Here is a 26,329-nt window from a genome sequence, read left to right on the forward strand (position 1 = left end):
CTTTGGCGCTGGAGATTGCCTAAATGCTCTTCATTGGAAAATTTTCAGACGGTGCATTGCATAAGTGAACTTGTGATAAAATGCAATAAAGCGAATTCTCAGTAATTAATGGTCAATAAAATTACTGGAGAAAGTGATAAGGTAACGAATGTTGACAGAGAACATGCGATAAAGAGGTAGAAATTGATAGAATTCTCGGGTTTATCAATTTTATTGTAATTCTCTTCTTATTAGTCAAAATATTTCTTCACAAAATGCCTTATTTAATGGGGATTTTCACCACAATGTCATACAAATCCGTTCGACGTTGATTAATAACCGGAATTTGTTCTCGAACTTGGTCGCAGATTGTGAAATCTAAGACAGAAGAAGCAGGGTTTGAAGAAAAGGTTTGTAATTTGTAATTGCAGAGAGCTTACCAACGTCCGTAGCGATGAAGCCTTCATCCTCGTTCAAAGACTTGACCACTTGTCCCCAAGGATCGACGAGCATCGTGTGTCCCCAGGCGACGTAATCATTGGCGTAATCCCTGGCATTGGACACCATCGTGACGAAACTCTGAGTGTCGTTGGCGCGCGATCTCTGGTACAGTTCCCAGGACAGCGGACCAGTGGTCAGGGAGAAGGAAGCTGGGTAAATCAGGAGATTGCATCCCTCATTGCGATAGATTCTGGCGAATTCCTCGAACTGAATGTCATAGCAAATGCCTGAAAGCAAGAAATGGAACACAAGATGCAGAGCATTAATCAATGCGAACATTGTCTTACTAAGAGAGAATGCGATTTCTATTCTCACCAATTCCAATCCTCGCCGGTCCAACATCGACAATCGTGAACTGCTTTCCGGGTGTGAATCCGTCGGACTCCTTGAAAGTGATGCCATTGGGAATGTCCACGTCGAAGAGATGTACTTTTCTGTGCTTGGCGATCAGCTCTCCTTTGGGATTCCACACAGTGCAAGCGTTGTACAGCGTCTTGGGATTCTGGGCGTCTCTCTCGGGGAAAGATCCCGCCACCAGGTAAATTCCCAGCTCCTTGGCCAGTCCCGAGAGCGCCTTGCTGGTGTAACCATCGGGAATGGTTTCGGCGTACTTGTCGAAGAACTTTACGCCGTACGGCGAGTTGAAGCACTCCGGCAGTACGACGAGAATCGGTACTGAGGACTTCTTCTCCTTCGCCACGGCGCTCTTGACCATGCTCACAGCGCGCGCCACATTGTCCTCCTTCACATCACCGACTTTGTGCTGAACGAGAATCAGTCTGATCACTGTGAATTGGAGAGGAAGATAAATTCTCCGCAAGTGTAGGAAAATATGAGGAAAACTAACACTTCGACGATGACATGATTGAATTCACTCTTCAAACACACTTTGGATCCCAAACTGGAATTGATCTGCAAATTCTCAGACTATTTATACATTTTTAAGCCGTCAAAGACGAACTGATAACGACCAGTTTTCGTATTTTTAAATAAAGTTTTGTTTCAGGTCAAGAACATCAGATAGAAGATCCGAAAAAATGTACTTTTTGCCACTGAATTTATAAGTGTATAATTGGATTTATCAGTGGTGTAGTTATTCTGCAAGCGTATCAATAATTCATTGGTTTCCATGCATAATTTCGCGATCATAAAGCTTGCAATTTTCTATCCTTAATAAGTTAGATTAGTCAGATCCGATGACAATATTTTGAGGAATTCAGTTTAAAGATGTTGGAAAGTTCTTGAGAAATTTCTACCAAATAAAATAATTGGAAAGGTAAAAAACAAATAATATATGAAATCTACGCCTCTGGGAATACAAAATACGAGTATAATTATGTATTCTAGTCAAAACTGTTTTTCAAAATACAGATAAGAATGACTTGAATCAAAATACGTGAAGTATTTTCATACAATTCTGCGTTCGTATTTTTCTTATGCTTTTCACATCACGAGATCTTAGAAACGTAGTTTGTTTTGAAGAAATCTGAAATATTATCACTGCAAAAAAAAAATTCAACAATTATTTGTACGAAAAAATAAACAAGAATGCGATAAACACTTGCGAAAAATTCTGCTATCGAGAAGTGAAAGTTCGCAAAAGTCAGACATTGGCGAACCAATTGAAACGCAGGTTGATAATTTTTATTTTTTATTTAATCTGTTTTTTGTTGATTTTCTTCTTGTTATAATATCTGCTGTATTACATATTAATAATTATATTCTTATCACACTTCTTATGCAATAATTGTAGTACTATCATTTTATATTTTCTCAAGTTCCTTCATCTGATAAATTATATACACATTTTTTTGCATCTTCTCATGCATTCCTTCACGCATTCACACACGCACTGTCCATGCAATATTGTTAAGATCTAATTTTTGTGTATTCCTAGGATATTCATAGAAAGATCTTTCCACTCTGGCATTCTTTACTCTTTGCAACAGTACTTTTTTTTCTTCTTCAAAAATTCAGTGAGATGATCGTGCTTTCTTTTGACTAATCATTGTTTTTCCATCTGTGTTCAATTTTCTCACGCTCCAGAAGAGCTAAATATATTTTATACAACAATATTTCAAGAACGAAAATATTTATTGGCTATTCGCTACAAATCCGTCATACTCACTTTCACGCGAAAAGGGAAAAACTGCCTAAGCACTAAAACACTTAAAAGTAAATGTAAAAATATTCTATGTAAAAAATTTAGGTGGTAAAATGCATTTTTCTCCTTGTAAGCGAAAACATCTAATGAGAATATAAATAGTGTTTTATGTAAAAAAAAAGAGTTACAGAAGTTTTTTTTTGTGTAAATTATAGTGTTAAATTGTAGATTTACTGAAAAAAATTAACCGTGGAAAGGCAAAAGGAAAAGAGAAATCTGTTAATAATAACATGTTGGACTAGATTAAATTTAATACGATAATTAAATTTTACTTTTCTCATTCTTGTTAAGCTATTGAGTATCAGGATAAATAAATTGTGTGCCCTATTTTTTCAGTGTCAAGTGTAATTAATTGGAAACCGCCAAGATTTTTGCTACGAAGCCACATTTTGCTGTTGCTCGAGAACATTGAAAATAGCAAAGTAAAAATAATTTATTTTTTTTCCATTCTGGGGATTTAAAACGTTATGAAAGTGTAGAAATATTTTTTACTGCACATTTTTATAGTTTTTTTTCTATAAGAAATATAAGTACAAAAAATATATTGTATCTTCTAAAAAATATGATATTTACAGGTTTATATTTTTTTTTGGATAATGAGAAACGCACCATACAGAAATATTCTTGTGTGATAGAATTATTCTCTCATGTTGAAAATACAAACGGAATATTTTCTACAATTTCTCTCCATAGTTTTTCTCTCTCTTTTCTTCATTGTGACTATTAGACATAATATTCTCTATGCTTTATGCTTCATAGTATGCTTTCCACTTTGTCGCTAAATGTACAAAATACATTTTAAAATCTATTTACATGTACTTTTCTGTGTGGCTGCTTCTCAGAAAGACTACGCTTTTTGTCTAATTTCCCAACTTTCCTCTCTCACCCCTTTGTGTGTCTATCAGCTGTGAAAATATTCACATTCTCTTTGCACTTTTCCACCATGGAATTACCTCTTCGCCGGCCCAAAAATTGGCTCTATCGCTTGCGTCTGTGTGTCAAAAGAATACGCCTAATTGATGTGAGAAATTACTCTCTGCAATCCCACAGAAAAGTCATTCTACATTTGCAGCGTGTGATTTGTGATTACTAACAAGGAGTTGCAATTGGTGAGGATTTCCGCATTACGCGCCGCCGTTCTCGTTCGCGGCCATGGACGTGGGCGCCGCGTGGTGCAGCACGACGGTCGAGGAGCTCGGTGGGAGGCCGTTGACACTGGGCGTGGTTGTGGACACTGTGGCGGCGCCGCTGGCCGGATTGCTGCTGCTGCTGGCCATGGCGACGACCATCGGCTTCATGACGGTCGTGCTCAGGTACTGAGTGCCCGGAACCAGAGGCAGACTCTGTCCGTTCACGGATAGCGGCGTTGTCACGACCTGCAGTGAGCGAGAAAATATTAGGTTCAGTGTGCAAAGCTACGCCCATTTGTTTGCCCCGCCCAAAATACAGCAAACACCTTTTCATTAGTAACACTTCCAATGTAAAAATGCCGGAAATATACAAATCACGAACATCATTAATGATTTTGCAGTTGATAAGGCACGAAAATCAAACATCTCAACAAATTTTTCCTATATCGGGAAAGTCGTGATTCCAAGATGGCTAAGGTCGTCGCTCAACAATTAGGTCGTGTTAACAAAACATATTAAGTTCCATGTCATGTGCTTCTTTTATTACAAACGTACGAAATCAATTCTAAAGTTGGATATTAAAAGCCGATAAGAGGATTCTTTTATGAATTTTCGTTACATTTATTGTTTGTTGAGTTCTCTGTTACTGATATTTTGGGCATAAATTGTCGAAATGAATGATTCTTTACTGACCGTGAGTCATCGAAAAACGAACGAAAAAACAGGAAATATATAAACTAGTCAGTAATTTATGTACTTGTTGTCTTTTTATGCCACAAATTATGAAGTTGTTTAGCAAAAGAACTTCTTCGAATGAAATTTTATAGTCTGAGAATAAGAAGTTGAGAAATCTCCAGTTCAGCTCGACTAGCACTGGATTGTCTAGTCACAGAGTCTTAACGCAAATCAGGAAAAGTGCGATAAGTGCCACTGAGATGCCAACCGAAATAGAACGGATGTTTGTCATGGCAAATATTTTTCTCAAAATGTAGTTTCACATTAAATATTTGAATCTCCCACCCAAAATATTAATAGTCTTCAAGCGCAGGATTACTTCAGCACTCACCTTTCCTGCCAGTTGCGAGGTCGAGGCTATGATGTGAGCGAGATTGGCAGCGCCTTGTCCCTGAGACACCACAATTGGCGTTAGACCCGACAGCGGCGTGGAGTTAGACTGGATCGGCGTGACGACATGGACAGCTCGATTGTTGGCACTGGTTGTGTCGCTTCCTGTGCCAAAAAGAGTGTCAATTAGAGCGAATGGGCTCAGTTTAGTGCTTTCGGGATGCTCACCTTTGAGTGTGATGCCATTGTTCATGATCAGCTTGCCGCTCTGGCCGCGATAGATGGCTCCATTGGGTCCCGCCGGCAGGATATTGAGCTCCGCGCCACCGGGGAGGCGCGCCAACTCTGGCGTCACGGACGACACTGAGGCACTGACAGCAGCCGTGCTGACGCCGGGCGCTTGTCCGGTGGCCAGCAGCTTGTGCAGTTGCGCCCCGCCAGCTTGAGGAACTGTGTGGTGAGCCTGAGCCCGCGTTGCCGCGCTGGCCGGGCTCAGCTCGATGGTGGCCAAACCGTTGGGCGATGATCCGATCACCCTGAGACTCTGCGACGGCGTGAGGAAGGGAATCGGGCTCACCACCAGGCTGCTGCCACCCATCACTTGCGACAGCGTTAGCTGGCCGGATGGAATGATTTTGCTCTCCTTGTCCATGGACGCCAGCGCGAGACTGCCGTTGATCAGTTTGATCACCTTCGTCGGCGGCTCTGTGTCCAGCTTTGTGGCACTGGCGGCGGCGCTCGTGAGCAGATCCAGCTTCGGTTGCTCCTTTCCATTGATCACGAGACTCGGTGGCGACGTGTCGCGCAGATCGTGCGCCCGCACGCCGTTCTTCCCCATCAAGTCCTTCCCACTCGCCGCCACGGCCGCCGAGCTGATAATCTGTAGCCCCTGGGAATGATGGCTGGAGTTGAGATTGAGCGGCATTGTGGCGCTCGTGGCCGTCAGCATGCCAGGAGTAAGTCCGTCGGCCGTGGTGAAGTTGATGGCGCCGATTGTGGCAATTGACTGCGGACTGGAGAACGTCGCGGTGCCCGGCATGGCGATCTTCATCACACCACCGCTGCTCGCGTCCGTGACCAGAGGCGCCGAAGTGCTGGAGAAGAGGTGCTTCGTTGTCACCACGGCGGTGGAAGAGATCGCTGGATGTGGCGAAACGGTGGATTTTCTCGTCGGCGACGCTGTCACTGGAGACCCTATCTGACTGCTCGCCACCTGAATAGGCCCAGGACTCGGAGACACAGCGTTCGTGATGCTCGCCAGGGAGGATGTCGACCCGTAGCGAACTGGAACGGGCGTTCCTGGCGGCAAAGGTGGTTCAGTCGATGACTCTGCCATCAAAGAGAAGAGAGAAGTGAATTGTCTGTGGTGCACAAACAAGCTCATTTGCATCGTCTCGCAAATGCATTGTCGCTATTGTCATAAATTATTTATGCTGCGATGAGAAACGAGCCAATGCACGAGTAATTCGCATTTGCTTTTCATGAGCAACAACTTCATTATAATTGTATCAATATCAAAGATAACACAGCTATCTATAGTGGCAAAGCATTGCAAAGAGGACATTGATTGACTCACCTCGTTCACGAATACTGTTTGTTGGAACTTCTGACTCTGGCAGAATGGCAGAGAAGTCAATATTCTCATATTGTGACGACAATTCCCGTTTCAGAACAATAATTCTCTGTTGCGATGAAATCTTCTCCTTGGCCAATCTCTCCATTTCGTGCTCCAGCTCGCGCTCCTTCCTCTTCAGTGTCTGCTGAGAGCCGAATGGCCGAGAGACAGGGATCAGTCATTGCATTACGCACAAAGTGAGTATTTGTACCTGGATGTATCGGATGGCCGCACTCAGGATGGAGAGATTGGACGTCTTCTTCTCCTCCGGCATCTGCGGCAGTTGCTTCTTCAGCTGCTCAAAGCACTCCTTCAAATGCGCCCGCCGATTCTTCTCCAGCTTGTTGTGCACCTCGCGCGTTCCCGCCCTGAGAATGCATGGGCTACGTTGGATTCCACTGGACACACACATGGCAACATACTTTTAATTCCCACCAAACACCCGATTGCTCTCAAATTGTGCAACTACATGTCCAATGTTGAACCACAATTCCCCGTTCCCCAGTTATATTCAGTCACTGAAATCCCGCACCTCAGACCGAGTGATGATAACATATTCTCTCTCTAAATTCTAAATAATCAAGAGCAAGAGGAATTCCCTGTCACTCTGGAGACATGCTGGAATTCCGCACACCACATTATTAATGCAATGAAGAGCATTCTGGCGAGAAATTCATCATCACGCAGACCTGCGGCTAAGGATCTCTGCCCACAATCTCTCTCTCTCTCTTTCTCTTACCCATTGCTGTTTGTACTCGTTGTCCGTCGGCGTCCTGTCGGCGTCTGCTGGACCTGCAACTGGATCTGCTCCATTGTGGTCGTGCCGTTGAGCGCCACGGCGGACACTGCGGCCGCGTTGACACCGTTCGCACTGAGATTGAGGCCGGTGACTGAGGTGCCGCTGCTGCCGCTCAAGTACCCACTCGAGCCATTCAGATTCAGGCTCGACTGCGACGAATCCTCGCCGCCCACGAGGACGTGGTGGATCAGCGCCGTGGCGGCGCCATTGCTGCCGGCCGCCGGGTGGTTGCTAGAGCCCGATGAGCTCCGGCTGCGCGACAGCTCGAACGACGACTGCGGCGACGGGGAATGAGTGCTGCTGCCGCTGTGGACGTGGTGCTGCTGCTGCGGCGGATGACTGAACACCACGAGCGGTGGGGTGGCGATTGTGTGCCCATTGAGGAGCGGTTCTTCTGCAACAAAGAGACAATAGCACACATGAGAGATCTTTGCTTTAATCCCGGGATTTCGCATGATAGCCCCGAAATTCCTACTATAATGGACAATTATGCTAAGGCTTTCTTCACTTCAGGAAATGAAAGTCCCTGCAAAATGCACAAAGGCGTAGTGAGCATAATCATTCTGTGATAATATCACAACTGACGACGAAAGAACACTGTTTTTGTATTCCTCTTATTTTTCTTCAATTTTTATAAAAATACTTTAAATGTTTTATTGTCTAATTATTGTACTTTATCTTATCAAGATAGCTAGAGGGATGATTTCACTCCACCACTGCGCTGAACGCCTCTAGCAGAGCGCCGCCGTGAATTTTTCACCCCAGGCGTGCACACACAGCGATACTCAGCGGGCATTTCCCCGCCGAAAGGCCAAGAGAGCACAACACGTGAACTGGCAACACGCGGCTCTGGTCAAAATCAACACTGCCTAGAATCAATTCTATTCTTTCCCGTCTCAACACCACCACACATTTGTCTCCCACACACCTTCCGCGCGCCTCTTGGCAATGAGACCGTGTGTAATTTTAACGAATATTCTACGCCAACGCCATGTGGAGAAGGAATCTGTGTCAATCGCTCAGTGCAATTGCAAGATGTAAGGGCGCACGTGAATCAATGCATTTATTTCTAGGCAATCTAACCCCTGAAGTAGTGCTGAATCCACTTCTTCTTCGGCGGCGCAACACTGCGAGCTGGTTTGAGCATCTTCATGGTGGCCAGAGCATCGCGTTTCTGCACATGGGCGATCTTGATGGGGCTCTCGGGCCCTTTCCAGCCACCGCGTTGAGCGTTCTTGAAAATTGCCGCTGTCGTCATGGACATTGTCTTGCCAATGGCCAAATCTCTGGACGCGCCAATACGTTCCGCCTGTGCGTAGAGCCATGAGATCTCACTGTTGTCCCTGCGGATGACTTGAGTGGCCGCCAAGAGCTCGCCATCTGCCCTCTTCTGTGCCACATCAGCCTTTATCTGATCACTCGCGAACACGGCGAAATTGCAACAGTTCGGTATTTTAGTCACGGTGTGTCGTGCCGTCTGAGGATATAAACACACCGAATTGTCACAATTCAGATTCACATTTCGCATTCCGACACAAATTCCAACATCAGTTATTACTGTGCTCGTGTAGAATGGTGATGTCACTTCCGACATTGTCTCAGGTGCTTCATTGACCCGCACAGAAGAGCCTGACCCTGAAATTTCCAGGCCCTTCCAGAAACTCCCGCCGCTGTCATTATGCATCTTCGCCCCTTTTCTTTCTCACTTCCGTTCGGAAACCCCTCAAAAAGAATCAGTGAACTAAATAAAAAAATACTCAGCGCCCAAAACTCTATGATTAAAGTGTGTTCAAAGCAAAACGGCCCTTCAGAAACTTTGTGCGAAAATTCCCGAGAAAATTGCACTTCGCGCGCTCTATCGATGCATACTTATCAAATGGCACCAATTGACTGATTTCACTTATTTAAAGTGACATTTTGTGCGAGGAAAAACCGCTGCTGTCGATATATTTCAATGTGTGAAATTCTATAGAAGACGCGATGTGAGTTTCTACGCTATATTTCTATGCACAAGCGCAAATATCACTCACTCATTCACTCGCTCTGCTCACCAGGAAACTCTCTCGCTCAACCCAATATCAGTCGCTTTGTTGCACTCAAGAATCGCCCTCCCAGGAAAGCCAAAGTCTTCATGTAATGGCACAGTGATAAATTTGATATCTCACCAAATTGCATTATGAGAACATACAATTATTTGCCTTTGATTGTTGCATCAAATCTTCATAGCAACTTTTACTAGAATTTCATATCTCGCGAAATGCGATATCCCTTGTATTCTTTGTTCGCAAATTCGCACAGAAGAGAGAGAGAAAGAGAGAGAAAAAAGCTCTTTGGCCTCTGGAGAGAAAATGCCAATCAACTCTTCTCGCTGACAAAATGCATTATCATATCGTCAATATTTTTGCTAAGTGTAAATTCACTCCTATTTGCAATTTTAACAGGATGCAGCATTCTTTTCTCTCCTCTCTGCCATATTCTAATTTAAATTCGCCTGACGGCATTTCCAAGATACATTACTTTGTATATATTTCTCTTCTTTCACCCCTTTTTTCGCCACATCTCAAACTGCTTCTCTTTGAATAATATCCACGGGTTTATCGTACTTTTTTTCTGTCACATTTTATCTCGCACAAAATATACCAAAGAGTAAAAAACGCCTAACAATAAAAGAGTGTGTGTCTTTCTGGTGAGGAGAGCTTTATCGATATGGAGAAGAAAGGAAATTCGTCGAATAAGAAAAATATAGACATATTCTCACATCGCTTATAACACTGTGTATATTGAGAGATGTGGCGAAAAAAGTTCTTTGTAAGCTGCACGCGGCGAGAAACGTGAAACGATCTGTGTCTTTTACTGTAAGTTAGCAATTTTTCGCCTCTCCCCGCACACTTCAGCGCCAATTGTAATTGTCAAGAAAAGCAGTTAGAAGGAAAGTATGATTTTTTTCTTCTTCTGTATAATTTCCATTTTATCGCCACAAATAGTGCTTCTATGCATCTATTTTTATCACACAAACACACGCTCTTTCCCCCCGCAAGCTCACACTGGGCGAGAGTGTGATTAAAAAAGAACTTCATATCAAACAGTGAATCTATATACAACTTGTGCTATAGTGAGCATTAATGGATGGCAGTACACGTGACGCGGCTGTTATGGTTGGTTGCTCGATTGGAGAATTTTTCCAATACACGCGTTTTATCGTCATTTGATAACTCTCAAATGCATTCGCTTAGCCCAAATTCATATTTCTGTCTGTGCATTCAATTGTCCCCAAAAATCAAACTAAAGGTGCAACTATCGCGAATTTGCAGCAAAGAAGTAGATTGAATTTCAATTTCAATATTTTCTAGAACGCAAGTGTAAAGATACCGCAATTTTTCAGAGTGAAAATTCAAAAATTCATATAAATTTTTCTTACGAAAAATCAAGCTATTTAATATCATGAAAGATCTCATGAAGATTTTAATAATTTTAATTACTGAAATCGTGTTCAGTACAACTTTACTGCTCTGCAAATCATAATAGCAAAATTGCCTTTAATGGATTGGGTGAAGGCATGATATTTTGAAAAGGTCACAAACTGACCTACAACTCTACAGAACTTGTCATGTTCGAAGGTCAACTCCTTCTTCTCAAACTCCAGAGTGTTCCTGGCGATTATTTGTGACAATTCTGGACTTCCAAAAGAGACTTAAATTCTATTACGAAATCATCTTCAAAGATGAATTGAAAGGACTTTCCGAGCTAAAACACGAGCTTTCCCTGTCACTCTGGCGATGATTGGTAGGAATTGCGTGAGGCAGAGTGATTGGAGTCCTCTTACCTGTGCCGTTGCCATCGAGGCGAATTAGAGTGGGGAATTGCTGGTTCTGCTGCAGCAGGATGTTTCCACTGCTCGCCGTCGAGGTGCTGCTGCTCAGAACCGGACTCCCCAGTGGCGACGCCGCCTGTTGATTGTGGACATAGCGAACAATGTTCGTCGGTTGATTTGTGTTGTTCTGCAAGATGTGCGATGACGCTGTGACTGCAGAAGCTGTGCTGGACAGAGGTGGGAATGATGTGGCGTATGTCGCTTGACCAGAAGCTGATGATATGGATCGTTGTCTTGACAATTCCTCCTGCTGTTCTATGAATTTTGCCGCCTCCAAAAGTGTATCCAGTGCTGAAGTCATATTACCACAAAGAGAATATCTGAAAAAAATGAAAAGGAAGTGTGAACGTCTTTCCCTATTTTGCAAAATTATGTTTTTTTTTTTCTGAATGTTCATTCGCCTCGTGAATACGATAGCAAGCATTAACAGTTATAATTTGTGCTAATATCCGAATAAAGCACAAAATATTCAAATCAAGACGCGTTCGCACCAACACAGACCCACTTATGTGTGCATGCGCGTGTGTGTGTATCACTATTTAGCATCGCGTGGTACACGGTGTTCTTGAGGAGGCAAAAAATCAACATTATGTATGTACACATTTTGTATGGACAGAGATATCATCACCCAAGCATGAAATTTTCCGTCTGCGATATTCAAACAAACTGGAGTGTTCAAAAAATCACAACCAACCATCCAGAGAGCGCGGCGGCACTCAGCCATCACAATTCCCAAAATTCCCGTCCGGCGAAAGCGCTCCCTTTTTCGCCTCCTCCAACTTCCCTCTTGACTGTGTATGCAAAAACGCCGAAGCCCCGTTCATCCTCGATTCCGGCACTATGCGCAACCGCCCCCGCAACTTTGCACAATCAACACTCCCCCCTTCGCTAGGACACACTCGATGGTCTCTCTCGCGGAATCACTATCACTGACTCTGTCTCCTTCGCTTCTTGCTGCATCGCGCTCATTTATTCATTGAACACCCTCATCTATCCGTCCTCTTTCCGCTCCCACCGACTCGCTGTCGTCTCTCTCGGAATTTTCCTAGTCGCCTATGGCTGCACTGCTCCAACCCTCCCCTTCGATTGCTCCTTCAGTGCATACAAGCACGCGTGCTCTATTCAACAACCTGAGACTGTGTTGCACAACCGCGCCGTCCCTCTCGCGTGCACATCGCGCCGTCTCTCTCGGCACAATGACAAAACATATGAATGACAAGGTCACCGACGCCAGCCGAACGCGACCGAGTGCATGAATTCGCTGAAAACACGTTTTCCCGGGGATATCAGACCATGCGCTGGATTATTTTTATTATTTATTCCACTTTCTCGCGTCCGTGTGCGCTCCCAAGTGCATATGTATGCTCAACACTCAACAGCCAGTGCTCTCTGTCTAACCCACGAGGCATGCTGCTCGACCTCTCCCTCGCGCTGATTGTAAAATTCCCTGGAAATGACATGAGAGCCAGAGATTTGGTTCTTGTGTTTTTTTTTTCCTCCTTTTGCTTCTTCCCCAAATGCCTCAATACTTCCTCCACAATTCTCCTGACATTGTAGGGTGCAACACCCACCCTGCAATTGCACAGAAGTAAACTCCTATTTATCATTTATGCATGATCAAGTATGAAATCTTGAGCACATCTTCCAACCCCAGAAGCCGCTCTCTACTTCCCAAACACGTTCCATTCTTTGTGTAGCATTCGCTACGAGGCAACTTTCGTAATATAGCATTGGAGTCTTGTTAACAGTTGTCTCACCAATTTCCTCCCAGATTTTTCCCACTATCGCTGACAAAGTCGTGTGTATAATGTGCTTGTCACCCAGAATATTGTATGCTCATGCGTATGAGGTAGGCAGTTATGGGCACACATTTCTCATAAGGTATTAATTTCTTAATCAAGCGATGCGCCAATCTATAAACCCCACTGTGTGACTCCTATGTAGGTACACATCCATTATTGACAGCGAGACTTGCACACACCGAGTCGCAATTGCTCTCTTCGGCATCACACCGTCAAATGGTGTGTTGATGACAACAAAAAACGCACCGATGCCGAAACAAAGAAAGTCGCACGTACGCATTTTCCAACCATAGAGAGTGACGCCACGCCAGCAGACAATTCTTAGGCCTTCTCTTACATCCCATCCAGCAGAGCATATATACATCTGCCATTGTACATATCTGACGCTCACATTCTCTAGTGTCCGTAAATTCGTAAGCGTGTGTTATACGGCTTTAGTGTTTTAATCAATCAACACAAAATATGACGCCGCGCCGCTTCACACCCAGGCTCTAGGACTCCGCCACACACTCTTCCCTCTCCCTCTCTACACCTGTTTTCCCAGGCGCTACACTCTAGGAGCCCCTAATTTTTTGCCCTCCGTGACGTCACTCAGCCGCTCGACAAGCAAACCAAACTATTTCGCCAAACCGAGATAATACATCACTTGTAAATTATAAATGATGGATAACCATTTAGGGTGATATCGGAAAATTTACATATTCCCATGCTATGTACGCTTTTTTTTCGCTCGCTCCCCGAATCTCTTTTTTTTCTCCCTCAGTGCAGACCATCACGCAGGAAATTGAATTGCTGCCAAGCAGAAGTACATAAGGTTCATGTCAGGAGGAAGATTTGTCTATTGATTGGCATTTCATCCAAATAAAAAAGTCTCGCTGAGTATTATTGGACAGATCTTCATTTAAGCTGCAATATATTAAAATCCTAGTCTAATTCTACCGGCAAAATCCGAAGTATTTGATAAAAAGAACATTTCTGTGGCCCTTTAAAATGGCGGATGGAGAGACATGTTTGTTAAATAGGCAAATTTTGAAAGAATCAACCTTGCAGCGCGGCACTAGCATGACTTCAATCAATCGGACTGACGCCCTGCTGGAGGTTCTCTGAAAATTTCATAGCACCCCCCAGGGCGGAGGACGGAAAATTCAGCTTGTGTAAGTGATTTTGTGCTGAAAAGACTGCGTTTTTACTACCCATTTAGCGTGTGCTGGGTTTATTGTTAATCTCTCTTCGCCACCCCTAAATTGTACCTCTCATAATTACTGTGCAAAAACACCGAGCCTTTCACGGCGTTTCAAGGTGGCGCCCCCCTCAAGGGGTGTGCAGAGGAATATTCTTTCAAGTGTCGAGATCCCGGTCTTACACCTTCACATCAGCGCCCAGGCTTTGGCCTACCCTTCGTCCCTCCCGACCCACTCCTGAGCGGTGCTTCGCTCGACTACCGTCACTGTCATGTGCTCTGCTGTGCTCATGTGCATGCTATGTGGGCCTCATTACACTCTCCATGCCCCACAACCATACACATCATTGTGTTCGACACTATATATGCACGCTGGAGTGCGACAGAAGTGCACATTTTCAGCAGTGGCTCACAATTAATTTGTATTTACTGCCCGCACAGCACTTGTTCCTTTCTTAATGAATATTCCATATCCCTAGACCTCATTGCCTATTTCGAAGGAGTTCATCTGATTCCCTGCCCACTTGGAATAGTCTCCTCTACTTGCCCTCGCCTCTTCTGTCCCTCCAGCCCAAAAACCGAGTAACATCAATACTTTCAGGAGACTTTTCTCACACAGTACATCACACAATGCCAAACGATACGACAGTGTGAAAGTTTTATTGATTGTATGCGTGCTTGATACGTATCTACTCATTTTCATGTAGTACCCTCGCATACATGCCTCGACACAGTGGAAAAAAGAACTAGAGACTTTGTGAATAAACAGCCATTCCCCCAGTATTGAATGTAATTAGGTACTTCTCTCCATTTTTTCTTCACTTCTTCTGTAAAATAAATTATGCTCACTTATGCCTATTGCTTTTGCTGAGCTCATGTTCTCACCCTGGACGCCCGGAGACGGTTTAGCGATTGCGGTTCGTCGTCAATCTCATGAGCATTTGGGTTTTCGGCTTCCGGATTTGGCCATATACACACCCTAGGCGAGTTAGGCCTCAGAGGTAGTCCCCTCCCCCCCCCCCACAATTCCAGGCTAATAGCGCCTTTTTCTTTCAAACTACTGACCCTTTCCTCCGCACACTGAGTTAATGCCATCGCACCAACACACACCCCAGCTTGGGCGAGGAGAGAGAAAGAGAGAGAGACGTTCGCGCATACACGATTTCGCCCAAAAGCCCAACCCGGTGGCACTCAGGTTCCGTTTGCCCACGACCACAGTCGCAGCGGCCAGAACCGGGATATGGCATCACGGCACACAGCTTTTGCATGTGGTACGGCGAGGGGAAGGTGGAGGGGAGGGCGGCACGCACGCGGGGCGCGCCCGTCTTGTTGTTACACGCCACACAACCATAGTGTTCATGCCCGCATACTGAGGCGCCCCAACTATAAATGCGCGTTACGCTATTCCCAGGCAATGCTGTGAAAACAAGTCGTTATCCTTAGCTAGATAACAGTGGAGAAAAAAAAGGCAAAAGCGCCCCCCACACCGCACACACTGTGGCGTGGCGTTGAGAAACCAGCCCCAATTAGCACGTAAATCTCAATGGGAACCACCAATATGTGTGATATTGCACAAAATTTCTACACACGCCTATGGCATCACCAATAAATTAATCCTCCTCTCTCTCTCCGTCGCACTTCTCGAAGAAGAAAAAACACCCATACACCTATCGCAAGCCCTGACTTTCGATAGCACACCACGCATTGAAATATGTATGCTGAACACACGCTTAGTGTTCTCTTTTTTATGCTTTAAAACACATCACCAGTTTTTGCGCAACGCCACCTACATTTTTTGTCCAATCGCGAGGAGCGGAAAAAAGTATGATTTCACTTTCACCCGAAGGAGCCCCCCTTGGCCAAGGATACGCGGCGCTGCCCCGGGCTGAGCTAGGTCGCACAGGCTAGGCCACTACCCAACTTACCACTTCTTCGAGACCACACGGGAGTGGGAACGTATGGAGTGAAACTGAATCAGACACTGGGCAGAATGGAAATATTTTCGTCAGCACACACTCTTTTCGAGCAACGGGATGGAAAATCCACACTGTGGCAGCCGAACTCACAACTACTCGCCAAATAGCGCAGGCTCTCGCTCTCGCGCTGTGACAAGCCGAGTCACGTGCAAAAGAGAAGTGAATAGTGTGATCACCACATTGGACGCCACACCGCGGCCAGAGCGAGACGACCGTCTCCTCACTGACCTGTGTTTTGCTACGACGCACAGCGAACACATGCTCGATGTTGCTCACGTGTCCACAGCCAGGTCATCCCCAACCAATGGCGGGCGTCGTAACAGAAAATTACTCAGTCAAGCTTACAAAATAACTTCCAACCATCCAGCGCACATCGTGCCGTCCCGCTCGCGCGCCATGCCAAAAAGCACACCGAGAGAGTGTCGGAGAGTGTGTACTTGAGGTATGGGAGAAAAGTATGAATATTGACACACACATCCAGCATGCATGCGTCACGTTGCTGATTGTTTTTCTGAGCCTTGGAGAGCTCAATGTGCGAAAGAGAGCGCGTCGCTCTCGCTCGAGTTGAGTGGCTTCGGTGGGGAAACACACGACTGAGGACTTGGCATTTGCCTGCAAATATTGCAATTAACTATCCAATTGGCATGTCCTTTCGGAATTATTCACCATGAAAACCATTCCTCCAGCCACTGGCGCCCTCAGACCCCATCCACCCCCCGGCCGGGCCGCACTATCGCGATCCCGCACACCATATGCACTGCTTTAGGGAAGGGGAAGAGGAAAAGCGCCCAGCATAGTACATATCTGAATATATCGGAGTGTGCATACATAAGTTTGGACAATCATATCAACCGGAAAGTGACCTCAGGAGCTAGAAAGAGTCCTATTGAGAAAGTCAAATGGGTTAATGGAGTTTACCAGGACAGAGCACGCAGGTAAATTCCCTGAATTGGATTAACTTAAGGCTTAACGTTGGATTAAAGTTGCAGTAGTTAGTAGCAGTTTTTTTTAGATTATATGACGAATTTTAGATGGATCTAGAGCAGAGTTAGCAGTCCAACACATCAATTATTATGTTTAAGTCAGTGATTATTGACAGAATCAAGAATCTTCAAAGTTTAGTTTTTGGATCTGTCACGAAATGTACAGTTTTTAGCCACATTATCTGGCCCTAGACCGCCAATGGAAGGTCGTCGGAGGTGCGGGGAGCGATGCGCCTCGCGAGTACTTCTATTCCATTCTTCTACTGTTTGTTCTCTGTTTTCTTCTCGCGGCCTAATCTGGAGTAACTCCCCGTAAATTGCTGAGTACTGTTAAGAAAAAAAAACACACACACTCCATGCATTTTTTGGGCCACTCTCTTCGCACTTTTATCAGGTGTGCGATAGACAATTTCGGGGGAAAGATAGGTCGCCTGCAGGTCAGCACAGACCCTTGATAGAGCGGCTGAAACCGGGCGCATTTTGCAGGCAGAGAGGACGTGGGTTGGTGGTTTGGTAGGCATTTCACATTTCGTTATGTGTGTGAAATGGATGGTTATGTGCCATATAAGATACAAAGTACCACATACACGGGATCTGATTCAACAAAGCACTAAACTGACGCCACAGTATAATGATGCTATATTGTGCATATAGCGTACATATCGCAGCATATAGGCGAAGCCCATGTACATAGCGTATGATAGCGCGACTATAGGAACTCATCCAACTCAATCAGACATGGTGGATTGAATTGAAGTGCAACAATTTACACTTTCATTCGGTATGGTCGGGTCCGAGCCGGCCTCTCTCGCGCATCGCGAGAGAGAGAGGCGAAAAAAGTGTGGGACTCGATTGCCCAAGAGTGTAAGAGTTTGATAAAAATGTCTGTAAAACGCCAAGAGCCTCGCATGGAGAGGCTCTCTTATGTACAATCCCAACTTTGATCAAGCCAGTGACTTGAGACAACTCTATAGTTGTTGCTGGTCTTATTTTAGGCACACCACGTTTGTTGCGGAGCATCCCAATGCGCTTTGGTGGTGTTGGAGAAACACGTTCACAACACAGGTTTGTGCCAAATGCAAACAAACCATCCCTTTTTTCTCTCTCTGCTCTCCACACAACTATAATATCATACCAAACATGGCTAGACTATCTGGATATCTTCGAGAGCATATATTTTCCGCTCGCATTTCCCACCTTTCACTGGTGCACGGTTTTCCCCCATATCAAAATGAACGCGCGACCTGTGAGACCGTGGAAAGTTCCACTTACCTTGTTGCGAATTTCACTTGATATTTCTGTTTGTCTCGGCCTTTTTTGCCGTTCAACCAATTGCGTTTATATGTTGGCAAATTGATTTTTCTTCTTCGCAAGCTTCTTTGTCACAACGTCGCATGGGTGTTTGTCGGGTTGCTTTTCGCGGCAGCGGTTCGCCATTGAGAGTGTGGGTAGACCCTTGGAGTACACTGACTCTCACATGATACTTCCCGAGATTTCATGGTGGAAAAAAGAATTCGTATTCTTACAAGGAGCAATTCTCTCTCCAGAATGTCTTGGGACCTCTCGCTTGCTCCCTGCTCTCTCTATCTCTGCGGCATTGCCTTGCTGATATGCCCGGTCACATTCAGTGTCTGCCGATGTGTTCGGTGGAACCCCAGACCGAACTGACGCATACAACGTGCCCCAACACACATGCAGCGCGGACCTACACCGTGAAATCACCATGTCACGCGTGCTCATATGATCACATGTATTTGGGGAATCAGTTACCAATCATGGAGGCGCACTGGGTGGCGCACACACTTGCCAGCATGGAAATTAGTACAATTCTAGGTGGCAATCTCACTGGGGAGAGCGACTAAGTACGTGTAATTAGTAATTTCCCCACACAGAACGCTACATTCGGCCATGCCTGACTGTGGGGCGCAATGAAGCGCCGAGGTTGCCAAACACATCCACACAGAGAGGCCTCAGCGCGCCAGCGAGACTTTCACAAAGCGACAGGATAGTTCAGTGCCAAATAAGTAGGAAGTTGTGTGGAGATTACCAATCGCGCTCACCAAATTGACTCATCGGCGAGTCCGTTTTCTTGTAAGTAAACACTCTCACGGCTGATCCAAAACGGCCCAATTGGACATCGGCTTTTGGATCACGCTGTGCTGAGAATGAAATCACGATTTTTTTCTCCATCAAAACAATACAGTGACGTGTAAATAATTTCAAGAGTGCGAGAGTGAGAGGGAGAAAAAGCTCAATATATTTCATCATTCACTAACCTGGGCGAGAGAAACACACTAAAACGAAGGATCTCTGTCTAGGACTCAAGTGTTCCAGGCACCATATATAGTACGCTTCTTTAGCGGAAAAACCTTTGAGACCAACACTGAGTTCACACAGGAGAAATGCTAACCAGTTGAAGACACTTCACTTGTTCAACTTCCAACCTTACCACACACTCGGACCGAATAGTCACATTATAGCCCACGAAGCTGACTCCGTGCCATTTCGTCGGCTTGCGTTTCGCGGAGCGACAGAGATGGCGACACTGAGCGAGACGACTATAGTGGCATCGCGTGTGAAAAGCTCGCGTTTCCCCTCTCCCCACGCGCTCCATACGTGGTCATTCTGAGGCAGTAAACACCATCTTTGACTGTTGCACTCGCCTCAGCCGCATCCAAGTCACACCACCCAGAAGCCTGTCCTGTGCCAGCCAATGCCTCCCACCCTTTCTCGCGCATCAGCATGGCGTACGTGATAAACAAGGGTCAGCGGGTGGGGGTAATCATGAGAGAGAGAATGATGCATCATCACTTTTTGCATAGGCAGCGCGTCGCGATAATTGTAGTGGGTTTTGTGCGCAGCTGGTCATGAACGGCCTGCGCCTGTGTGCGTGTCCACATGAGTCAACTAGTCTCCGAGGCAGCGAACAGTCCTCTCGCTCGCGCACATGAGACAGAACATCGCGTGGCAATCTGGCACGCTTGCAGGAATGCTGATTCCTTACACTGCCAAAGGGAAGCACAGTCAGAAAGGGTTGCTTAGGCTCTCCTATTGGTTTTGGGGAACTTCAAGGAGGCTTTTTCATTCGTACCTTTGCTTTCTTTATGTTGTAAATAATTTTGGAGGGAATTTTCAAATGCAACACAGTACTGAATAATCATTCTTGTTGTCAAGGCATTTATGCAAAAAGGCAAAAAAAACATCTGAATATTCCTACTCTGACTTTCCTGGGTAAATAAAGCGTCAGACAACGTCAAGGATTCACTCACAATAGCTGTGATTTCTATGGAAAAACTCCAACAAAGTGTTTACATGCTTTCCGGCTTCGGACTGAATGTAGAGGCATTTAAACTATACAAAAATTTTATCTAGCAATTCAGAAACAAATCCCTTTGAGAAAGTGTATCCTTAAGTTTATGAAAAACTATCTATTCTTACATGCATAGAGAATCTATTTTTATAATGAAAGCTGTACATTGGGGGGTAAAATCGAATAATACATTTTCAGTGGGTAAAATAACGCGTTAGATGTATCCAAACCTCACAGCGTCCCGAATCACTTTGGACATGCGGCTGATGTAGGCGGGACTCTTGGCCAGATCGCCTGCGATACTTTCCATCTCTGCGAAATTCGCATTCTCAAGTATCGGCACCACGTCTGGCATATTCTCGGAATCGTTGGTAACGGAGTGCAGCGTCATCAGAGCCAGGCCTGGAAGATTGCAATGGAGAGAATTAGGATTTGAGGAAAGATTGGAGGCTTTGAAGTTGTCTTACCGAGTCCATACTTCATGTAGCGCTTGCAGTGATCATCGAAGACGCCCTTGGGATAGAGATCAGTTCCTCTGCTGCCCAATCGGTCGATGCGACGGATTAGCTGGTCGTAGTACTGATCCAGGAGCTCGGGCAAGTGGATTCGCACATCCTCATCGGTGCAGCAGAAGATGAAGTACGCCAAGTCCAGGACAGGAGTTGTGTGCCGACTCAATTGCCAGTCCAGCAGTTTCACCTCCTCCTCCACGTTGTTCTGTGGCAAAAACAGAGTGTTGAGAAAATAATTACACAAAAGGGAGATTTTATGGGTTAAATTCGTACACCATTTTTCTTGACACTTTCTCAATTCTGCTCAATCGATGTAATTTGTTAGGAAAGAAACATTTGATTAAGTAGCTGTGTACACCGCTTCAGATCATATTATCTCCCCCTTGCAATTACAGCGTGATGTTATCAATCTCTCACCTTGAAGCGGAATATCAGGTTGCTGATCCAGGAATCGCCGTGAACGATGGCGCCGTAATCTTTCACGTGCACGCAGGAAATCATGTTCTCGGTGAAGCTCTCCCCGAACTTCTCCAAGCGCCGCTTGTACTCGCCATCATCGGGCTCAGTGAGAGTGCTGAGGCCATATTCGATCTTCTTGGAGAGGAACGTCAGCATGTCCGTCGTAATTGGCGTGGCAAACATAGTTTCAATGAGTTTTGAGGTCAAGATGGTGAACTCCTCGGGATGCTGATCCTTGAAGGCATAAGAGATGGCATGGAATTTGGCCATTGTGCCCAGAACAAGGCGACACTGATGGATATTTAGTGGCGTGGAGCGTTTGGGACTCCAGTAGCCTTCGCGCCGCAAATCGTTCAGGACGAGGTATTCCTGGTTCTCCTGTAGGTTGCACATCACCATTTGCGGATAGTTGTGGAATCTGTCGGCGCTCTTCAGGTACTTGCGCTCGAACACTTGAAAGCGCGGGAGAATGACGTCATACATATATCTTTCGCGCTCAAAACACAACACAGATTTGTACAATTTGCGCCTCATGTCGGTCCGTGGTGCCAGTTTCACGAACAGGTGCAGCTCCTTCTGGTAGATCAGCCTGTGGATGAGATGTGGGCATGAGAAAGGAGGCACAATTGTCGAGGGAATTGCTGGACAAACCTGTCTTTGGACGCTTCATCTGGCATTGTTCCATCCTCAGACACCGCTATGACTCGAAACACGTCCCCAGAAAAGTTATCACCGCTCCTCGAGCCTTGGGACACCCTGAGGATGGGCTTCACCATATCCACACTCTCGGCTAATTGCTTGATCTCGTCGATAACATACTGGGGCAGTTCAATATTCCCGGCGTTGTCGGCCATTTTTTTCGGTTTCAACAGAGAAGACACACTTAACGAATGCACAGCGGCAATGGCAATTGGAAAGGGGACAGCAAAGCGCGGGAAAAGGCTGGATTCTCTCCACAAAATTGGACGTCTATGGCACACCGGCCAGTAATTTACTAACGCCTGACCTCCACTCCTATTGCATTTATATCCGCAGCGCAAAAGTCTGTCCATTTGTGATTTGCTCTGTCAATCGATAGATTCCACACAGTCTGTGTATGTGTCCAACACCCTTTATCGGTATGGCGATGAAAAATTTTCCAAGTTTCCACCTCAAATTTTGCCTCTTCCTGGACACACAGACTCAGCTTTTGGCGCGCGCGCGTTTTTTTTCCTCAAATACACCTTTGCGCGCCCTGATAAAATTCACTTTTGTGACCCAGATAAAAATGCTCACACGAAACTACAAAACAACACCTTATCGCATACACGAATTCCTTTCTCGATCAGATCACATCACAGAATGGCGAGTATTTGAGGATTTCCAACACCAATCCAGTGGCCATACATTTCTGGCAGTCCTTGAACTCTTCTGCAGATCGAGTATTTGTCGCCCATTATCTGGATTACAATTCTATCAGTATATCAATTGATGTTCCGTTTGTCATGTTCCACTTTTTCGCTCAATTTTCTGCCCAATTGCAACTTTAAGTCGTTCGCATTTCCTCACAATTATTATTTGTATATTGCAAAAATATAGCAAAATCTAGATCGTCGACACTTGAGGAAAATATTATCATTTCCCAATTCAATAACTTCAATTCTATTTATTTCTGTGTCGCTATCAAATATTGATCTACGCCAGAATCTAATCGAGATTGTGACATTGCAACAGCCAAGCAAAGGTGTGCGCGCGTGTGAACGAACTTGGACTTGGTTTTTCCTCAAAAAGCGCTCTCGCGAAGGTCAAGATCGCTCGTTATCGGTCAATGGGAACAATGCAGAATGTGTTAGATGATACATCATGAAAATTGGGTCAGTTCAGCGCGTCCAATACACGCTCAGCCCAGCAACCACGTGGTCTCTGTTCAACGTGACACGCTCAATTGCGCCCAAGACGACCGATAGCATGCCCACCTTGAACTCAGATACTGATTAATTTTCCAGCAAACTATTCGCACACGTTCTCAGCATTCAGGCAGGTCGTTAACCCGCCAGATTGCGCATCTCTCTAGATCCGTCATCTAAAATCAATTTGCACAATGCAACCCGAGAGCAATTGGAGGCGAGCGCGCGCGTGTGTGGAAGAGGAAATAGTTGCGCGACCTTGTAACGCGATCTCTGTACATAAGATCGTTATGAATATTGTGCCGCAGCAAGTATGGTGATTTGTACGTTGATCAAACACAGAACTTGAACGCTGTCTTGCTTCTCGTAGTCAGATTCTCGATGTTTTACTCAATTAACTAGACTTTTTCCACCTGCAATTCTAGTCTTTGTTAAAATTTGGGTATTTAAGAAGCCACGCCTACTTGAAAGCTCCACCCATTAGCATGAATTGACTATTATTTTTCAATGCAAAATCTTGTATAAAAATATTCCAATTATTTTCTTCATAATCAATCACATTGCTAGGGTTTCTTGTGTGTCGTCCGGATTTAAAAGAATTAAATTATGCAGTTCTAAATGTATCAATATCAAGTAACTAAAAAATACGCGGTTCAATCTCTTCTGACATCTTGAAAAATGCTTTACAACGCATTTGCCGCAATTCAGGAGTAAATAAGTCTCATGTGTCGATTACTTTTCCACAATTTTTCTTGCATCTGTGAGTCTAATTCTATCAATGCGCGGTGCATTCTATTGAAAGGAGGAAATAGCATTTACTCTTCCTTCTGCAATCTTCCAGTTCTGCGAATTTTCTATCATGCACATGAAATTGCGAAGAAATGAGAATTTAAAAACTTCGTTATTCACTGATGGCGCCTAATATGATTCCATTCTCCCGCGTTGTCTCACTGAGTCTTATCGTGAGGCGAAGATATTACAGAATAAATCGCCCTTCCCATGATAACGCGCGCTTGCCAATGAACTTCAAAAAAATAGGTAAACAGGATGTGAATAGCAAGGCAAACAATGGCAATTTAAATAGGTTACAAGAACCTGTGAAAAGTGTGGGTGTAGTTTTTACGTACTTCGCAGAGGAAAACAGCGATTTAGTCACATTCTGCACATTATAGAATTTGGAGAGAGACAAATGTGTATTTATGCGAAAAGTTTCTTGACCCCCTCTTCTTTTTATCGCCCCTCGCGAGCGGTCGTTCCCATGCGGTGGGATTTGTCAGCAATTGGCATCTTATGCAACGCTGTCTCGCTTTCTTTCTCCCTATCAATGCCAAAAGTCTCTGTCCATTGATAGTGGCCTGTAAATCGCCGCTCAAGTGTATTTCACACGAAAGACTCGCGCGTTGCTGACTTGACAAATTAATCTCCTCATTAGTCGCACTGCACGGAGTGAAAGAAAGGGAGCGAACAGGAGGGGAAAAAGTGCGGGCGAGACAAACAAAATTTATCAGTGTGACGAAAACTTTTAATCACTCCTTCATTGTTTCACCACACATAGTCAAATATTCTCTGTCTGCTGCTGACTGTGTATATCACACCCAACTATTACAAATTGTGGCATTCCAAAGAAGGAACTACTCGTGAAACTTCTTCAATAACTCGATTTCACTCCGCCACTCGGTGGAATATTTCTGGATTAAAGGTCGGGACTCGAGTGCGAGGTATTAGTGTCTCAAAGTTGATCAAAGTTCACGTCTTGGAACGATTGCGGGTGAGAAAAGCGTCTTCACCATTTACCAATTACTCACTCTTCAGCAAAAGTGAATTGTTTTGATGCCAAAAACACCCCCAAAAATTTGCCAGTGATTTGCCATCATCTAAAATATTTAATTCTGCCTGTTGGAAGTGATGTCATCTCAACAACGAATTATAGACAGAAAAAACCCACACAATCTCCATCTGAACAAGACAGCATTTAATCTCTCACGCAACTTTTACTTTAAGCAGTGAAAACATGTGCATTCTCTTCTTCGTTGCAACTGCCAATCCATCTCGCAATGGCTACAAACTCATTCTGGCCGCGAATCGAGATGAAGCCTACGCGCGACCAGCACTTCCAGCCTCAGCATGGACTGACACTCATCCTCACGTCTTCGGAGGTGAAAATTAAGGTTTTTTAGACTCTTGATCTCTAAGGTTAATCAAGTGTTCACCTTCCCAAAGGACGCGACATGGAACCAGGCCGAGAAGGAGGAACTTGGCTGGCTCTTGGCTCCAAAAACGGCGTGACGAAGATAGGCGCTCTGCTAAACATCACAGGCGAGAAGAGAAATCCCAATGCTTTGGGTGAGTTTCTCTCTTCAATATCTATCAAATTCTTGACTAATATTAATTTTTTCTCCAGGAAGAGGACCAATCGTGAGTAATTACGTCTCAGGAAACCTTTCAAATCGCAAATACTCTGAACAATTGGTGGAACAGCATGAGATTTACAACTCTTTCAATCTGGTTTCTATTGAATTTGAGTAAGAATATCACTATTTGTTTAATCACGTAGAAAAGAAGAGTTTATCCGTTACTTTACAGAAGAAATTAATGTCTAATTTCTCCCGCCAATTTGATAATTAATGAAATATGTAATATTTCAGCGACTCAAGTGCCTCAATTCTTCACACCAGCAACGCACCACCGGGAATTGAGGAATTCCCCGGCGGTGAGATTCTCGGCTTTGGCAACAGTCCGCACACAATTCCCCTGCGGAAGGTGCTTCACGGCAAAGAGAAGTTCCGACAGGTGGTCAAGTCGGCCGGAAGGGAGAATCTAGTGCGCGAATTGATGGAATTCCTCAAGGACGACGAGAAGCACTGGCCAGACGCAGAGCTGAGCCGCAGAGCGCCCAACTGGGCGGAGAAACTGAGTTCGGTGTGTGTGAAAATGCCCGCCGAGGGCTACGGAAGTCGCACGCGGACTGTGATCTTGATAGACGCACAGAACCGGATGGATTTCCACGAGGAGACCATGGTGGGAACAGATCCCGATGGCGAGTGGAAGCACACGCACATTCAACAACAGCTATGATGTCAACGTGTTCGTATATTTC

At 45.0% G+C, this 26,329-nt stretch overlaps 4 protein-coding genes across 12 annotated transcripts; 1 reads left to right on the forward strand and 3 right to left on the reverse strand.

Moving 5' to 3' along the window:
* Window positions 1-198: 198 nt before the first annotated feature.
* LOC132257839 (omega-amidase NIT2-like) lies at window positions 199-1,385 on the reverse strand. The gene is made up of 4 exons (XM_059754877.1): window positions 1,328-1,385; window positions 796-1,266; window positions 420-707; window positions 199-357 (listed from the first exon to the last, which is right to left on the reverse strand). The coding sequence occupies exons 1-4, from the start codon at window positions 1,341-1,343 to the stop codon at window positions 260-262; spliced, it is 873 nt and encodes a 290-aa protein (XP_059610860.1). The 5' UTR covers window positions 1,344-1,385; the 3' UTR covers window positions 199-259.
* Window positions 1,386-2,114: 729 nt separating this feature from the next.
* LOC132258333 (mucin-17-like) lies at window positions 2,115-19,702 on the reverse strand. 8 transcript variants are annotated; one of them, XM_059755613.1, is made up of 8 exons: window positions 19,342-19,702; window positions 11,077-11,444; window positions 7,194-7,647; window positions 6,666-6,822; window positions 6,416-6,596; window positions 5,068-6,168; window positions 4,841-5,004; window positions 2,115-4,020 (listed from the first exon to the last, which is right to left on the reverse strand). In XM_059755613.1, the coding sequence occupies exons 2-8, from the start codon at window positions 11,423-11,425 to the stop codon at window positions 3,769-3,771; spliced, it is 2,658 nt and encodes an 885-aa protein (XP_059611596.1). In that variant the 5' UTR covers window positions 11,426-11,444; window positions 19,342-19,702; the 3' UTR covers window positions 2,115-3,768. The 8 variants fall into 8 exon arrangements, with proteins under 8 accessions (XP_059611596.1, XP_059611595.1, XP_059611594.1 ...); XM_059755612.1 differs by having other exon boundaries at window positions 6,416-6,599; XM_059755611.1 differs by having other exon boundaries at window positions 6,666-6,852.
* Window positions 18,881-26,319, forward strand: LOC132258337 (transport and Golgi organization protein 2). 2 transcript variants are annotated; one of them, XM_059755618.1, is made up of 5 exons: window positions 18,881-19,156; window positions 25,237-25,388; window positions 25,453-25,575; window positions 25,634-25,754; window positions 25,878-26,319. In XM_059755618.1, exons 2-5 carry the CDS (start codon window positions 25,244-25,246, stop codon window positions 26,305-26,307), a joined length of 819 nt encoding a protein of 272 aa, XP_059611601.1. In that variant the 5' UTR covers window positions 18,881-19,156; window positions 25,237-25,243; the 3' UTR covers window positions 26,308-26,319. The 2 variants fall into 2 exon arrangements, with proteins under 2 accessions (XP_059611601.1, XP_059611603.1); XM_059755620.1 differs by lacking the exon at window positions 18,881-19,156 and adding an exon at window positions 24,664-25,000.
* LOC132257378 (uncharacterized) lies at window positions 20,497-23,500 on the reverse strand. The gene is made up of 4 exons (XM_059754245.1): window positions 21,998-23,500; window positions 21,305-21,935; window positions 20,843-21,092; window positions 20,497-20,777 (listed from the first exon to the last, which is right to left on the reverse strand). The coding sequence occupies exons 1-4, from the start codon at window positions 22,396-22,398 to the stop codon at window positions 20,590-20,592; spliced, it is 1,470 nt and encodes a 489-aa protein (XP_059610228.1). The 5' UTR covers window positions 22,399-23,500; the 3' UTR covers window positions 20,497-20,589.
* Window positions 26,320-26,329: the final 10 nt, after the last annotated feature.

The sequence above is a fragment of the Phlebotomus argentipes genome, unplaced genomic scaffold (genome assembly GCF_947086385.1).
Source record: "Phlebotomus argentipes unplaced genomic scaffold, Phlebotomus argentipes genome assembly scaffold_4, whole genome shotgun sequence".
In the NCBI taxonomy this organism is placed as follows: Eukaryota; Metazoa; Arthropoda; class Insecta; order Diptera; family Psychodidae; genus Phlebotomus; species Phlebotomus argentipes.

What these genes read in the sequence shown, in the direction of transcription:
- LOC132258333 (XM_059755605.1), bottom strand. Translation starts at nt 11,425, where the DNA reads ATGACTTCAGCACTGGATACACTTTTGGAGGCGGCAAAATTCATAGAA. An exon ending in CCTCGATGGCAACGGCACAG is followed by an intron (nt 7,648 to 11,076) that starts GTAAGAGGACTC and finishes TCTTTGTTGCAG; the next exon opens with AAGAACCGCTCCTCAATGGG. An exon ending in ACGAGTACAAACAGCAATGG is followed by an intron (nt 6,853 to 7,193) that starts GTAAGAGAAAGA and finishes GTGTGTGTCCAG; the next exon opens with TGGAATCCAACGTAGCCCAT.
- LOC132257839 (XM_059754877.1), bottom strand. An exon ending in ACCGGCGAGGATTGGAATTG is followed by an intron (nt 708 to 795) that starts GTGAGAATAGAA and finishes TCTTGCTTTCAG; the next exon opens with GCATTTGCTATGACATTCAG. An exon ending in CTTCATCGCTACGGACGTTG is followed by an intron (nt 358 to 419) that starts GTAAGCTCTCTG and finishes CTTCTGTCTTAG; the next exon opens with ATTTCACAATCTGCGACCAA.
- LOC132257378 (XM_059754245.1), bottom strand. Translation starts at nt 22,398, where the DNA reads ATGGACAGACTTTTGCGCTGCGGATATAAATGCAATAGGAGTGGAGGT. An exon ending in GATGAAGCGTCCAAAGACAG is followed by an intron (nt 21,936 to 21,997) that starts GTTTGTCCAGCA and finishes TCTCATCCACAG; the next exon opens with GCTGATCTACCAGAAGGAGC. An exon ending in CTACATGAAGTATGGACTCG is followed by an intron (nt 20,778 to 20,842) that starts GTAAGACAACTT and finishes GCAATCTTCCAG; the next exon opens with GCCTGGCTCTGATGACGCTG.
- LOC132258337 (XM_059755618.1), top strand. Translation starts at nt 25,244, where the DNA reads ATGTGCATTCTCTTCTTCGTTGCAACTGCCAATCCATCTCGCAATGGC. An exon ending in GAGAAATCCCAATGCTTTGG is followed by an intron (nt 25,576 to 25,633) that starts GTGAGTTTCTCT and finishes TTTTTTCTCCAG; the next exon opens with GAAGAGGACCAATCGTGAGT. An exon ending in CTGGTTTCTATTGAATTTGA is followed by an intron (nt 25,755 to 25,877) that starts GTAAGAATATCA and finishes GTAATATTTCAG; the next exon opens with CGACTCAAGTGCCTCAATTC.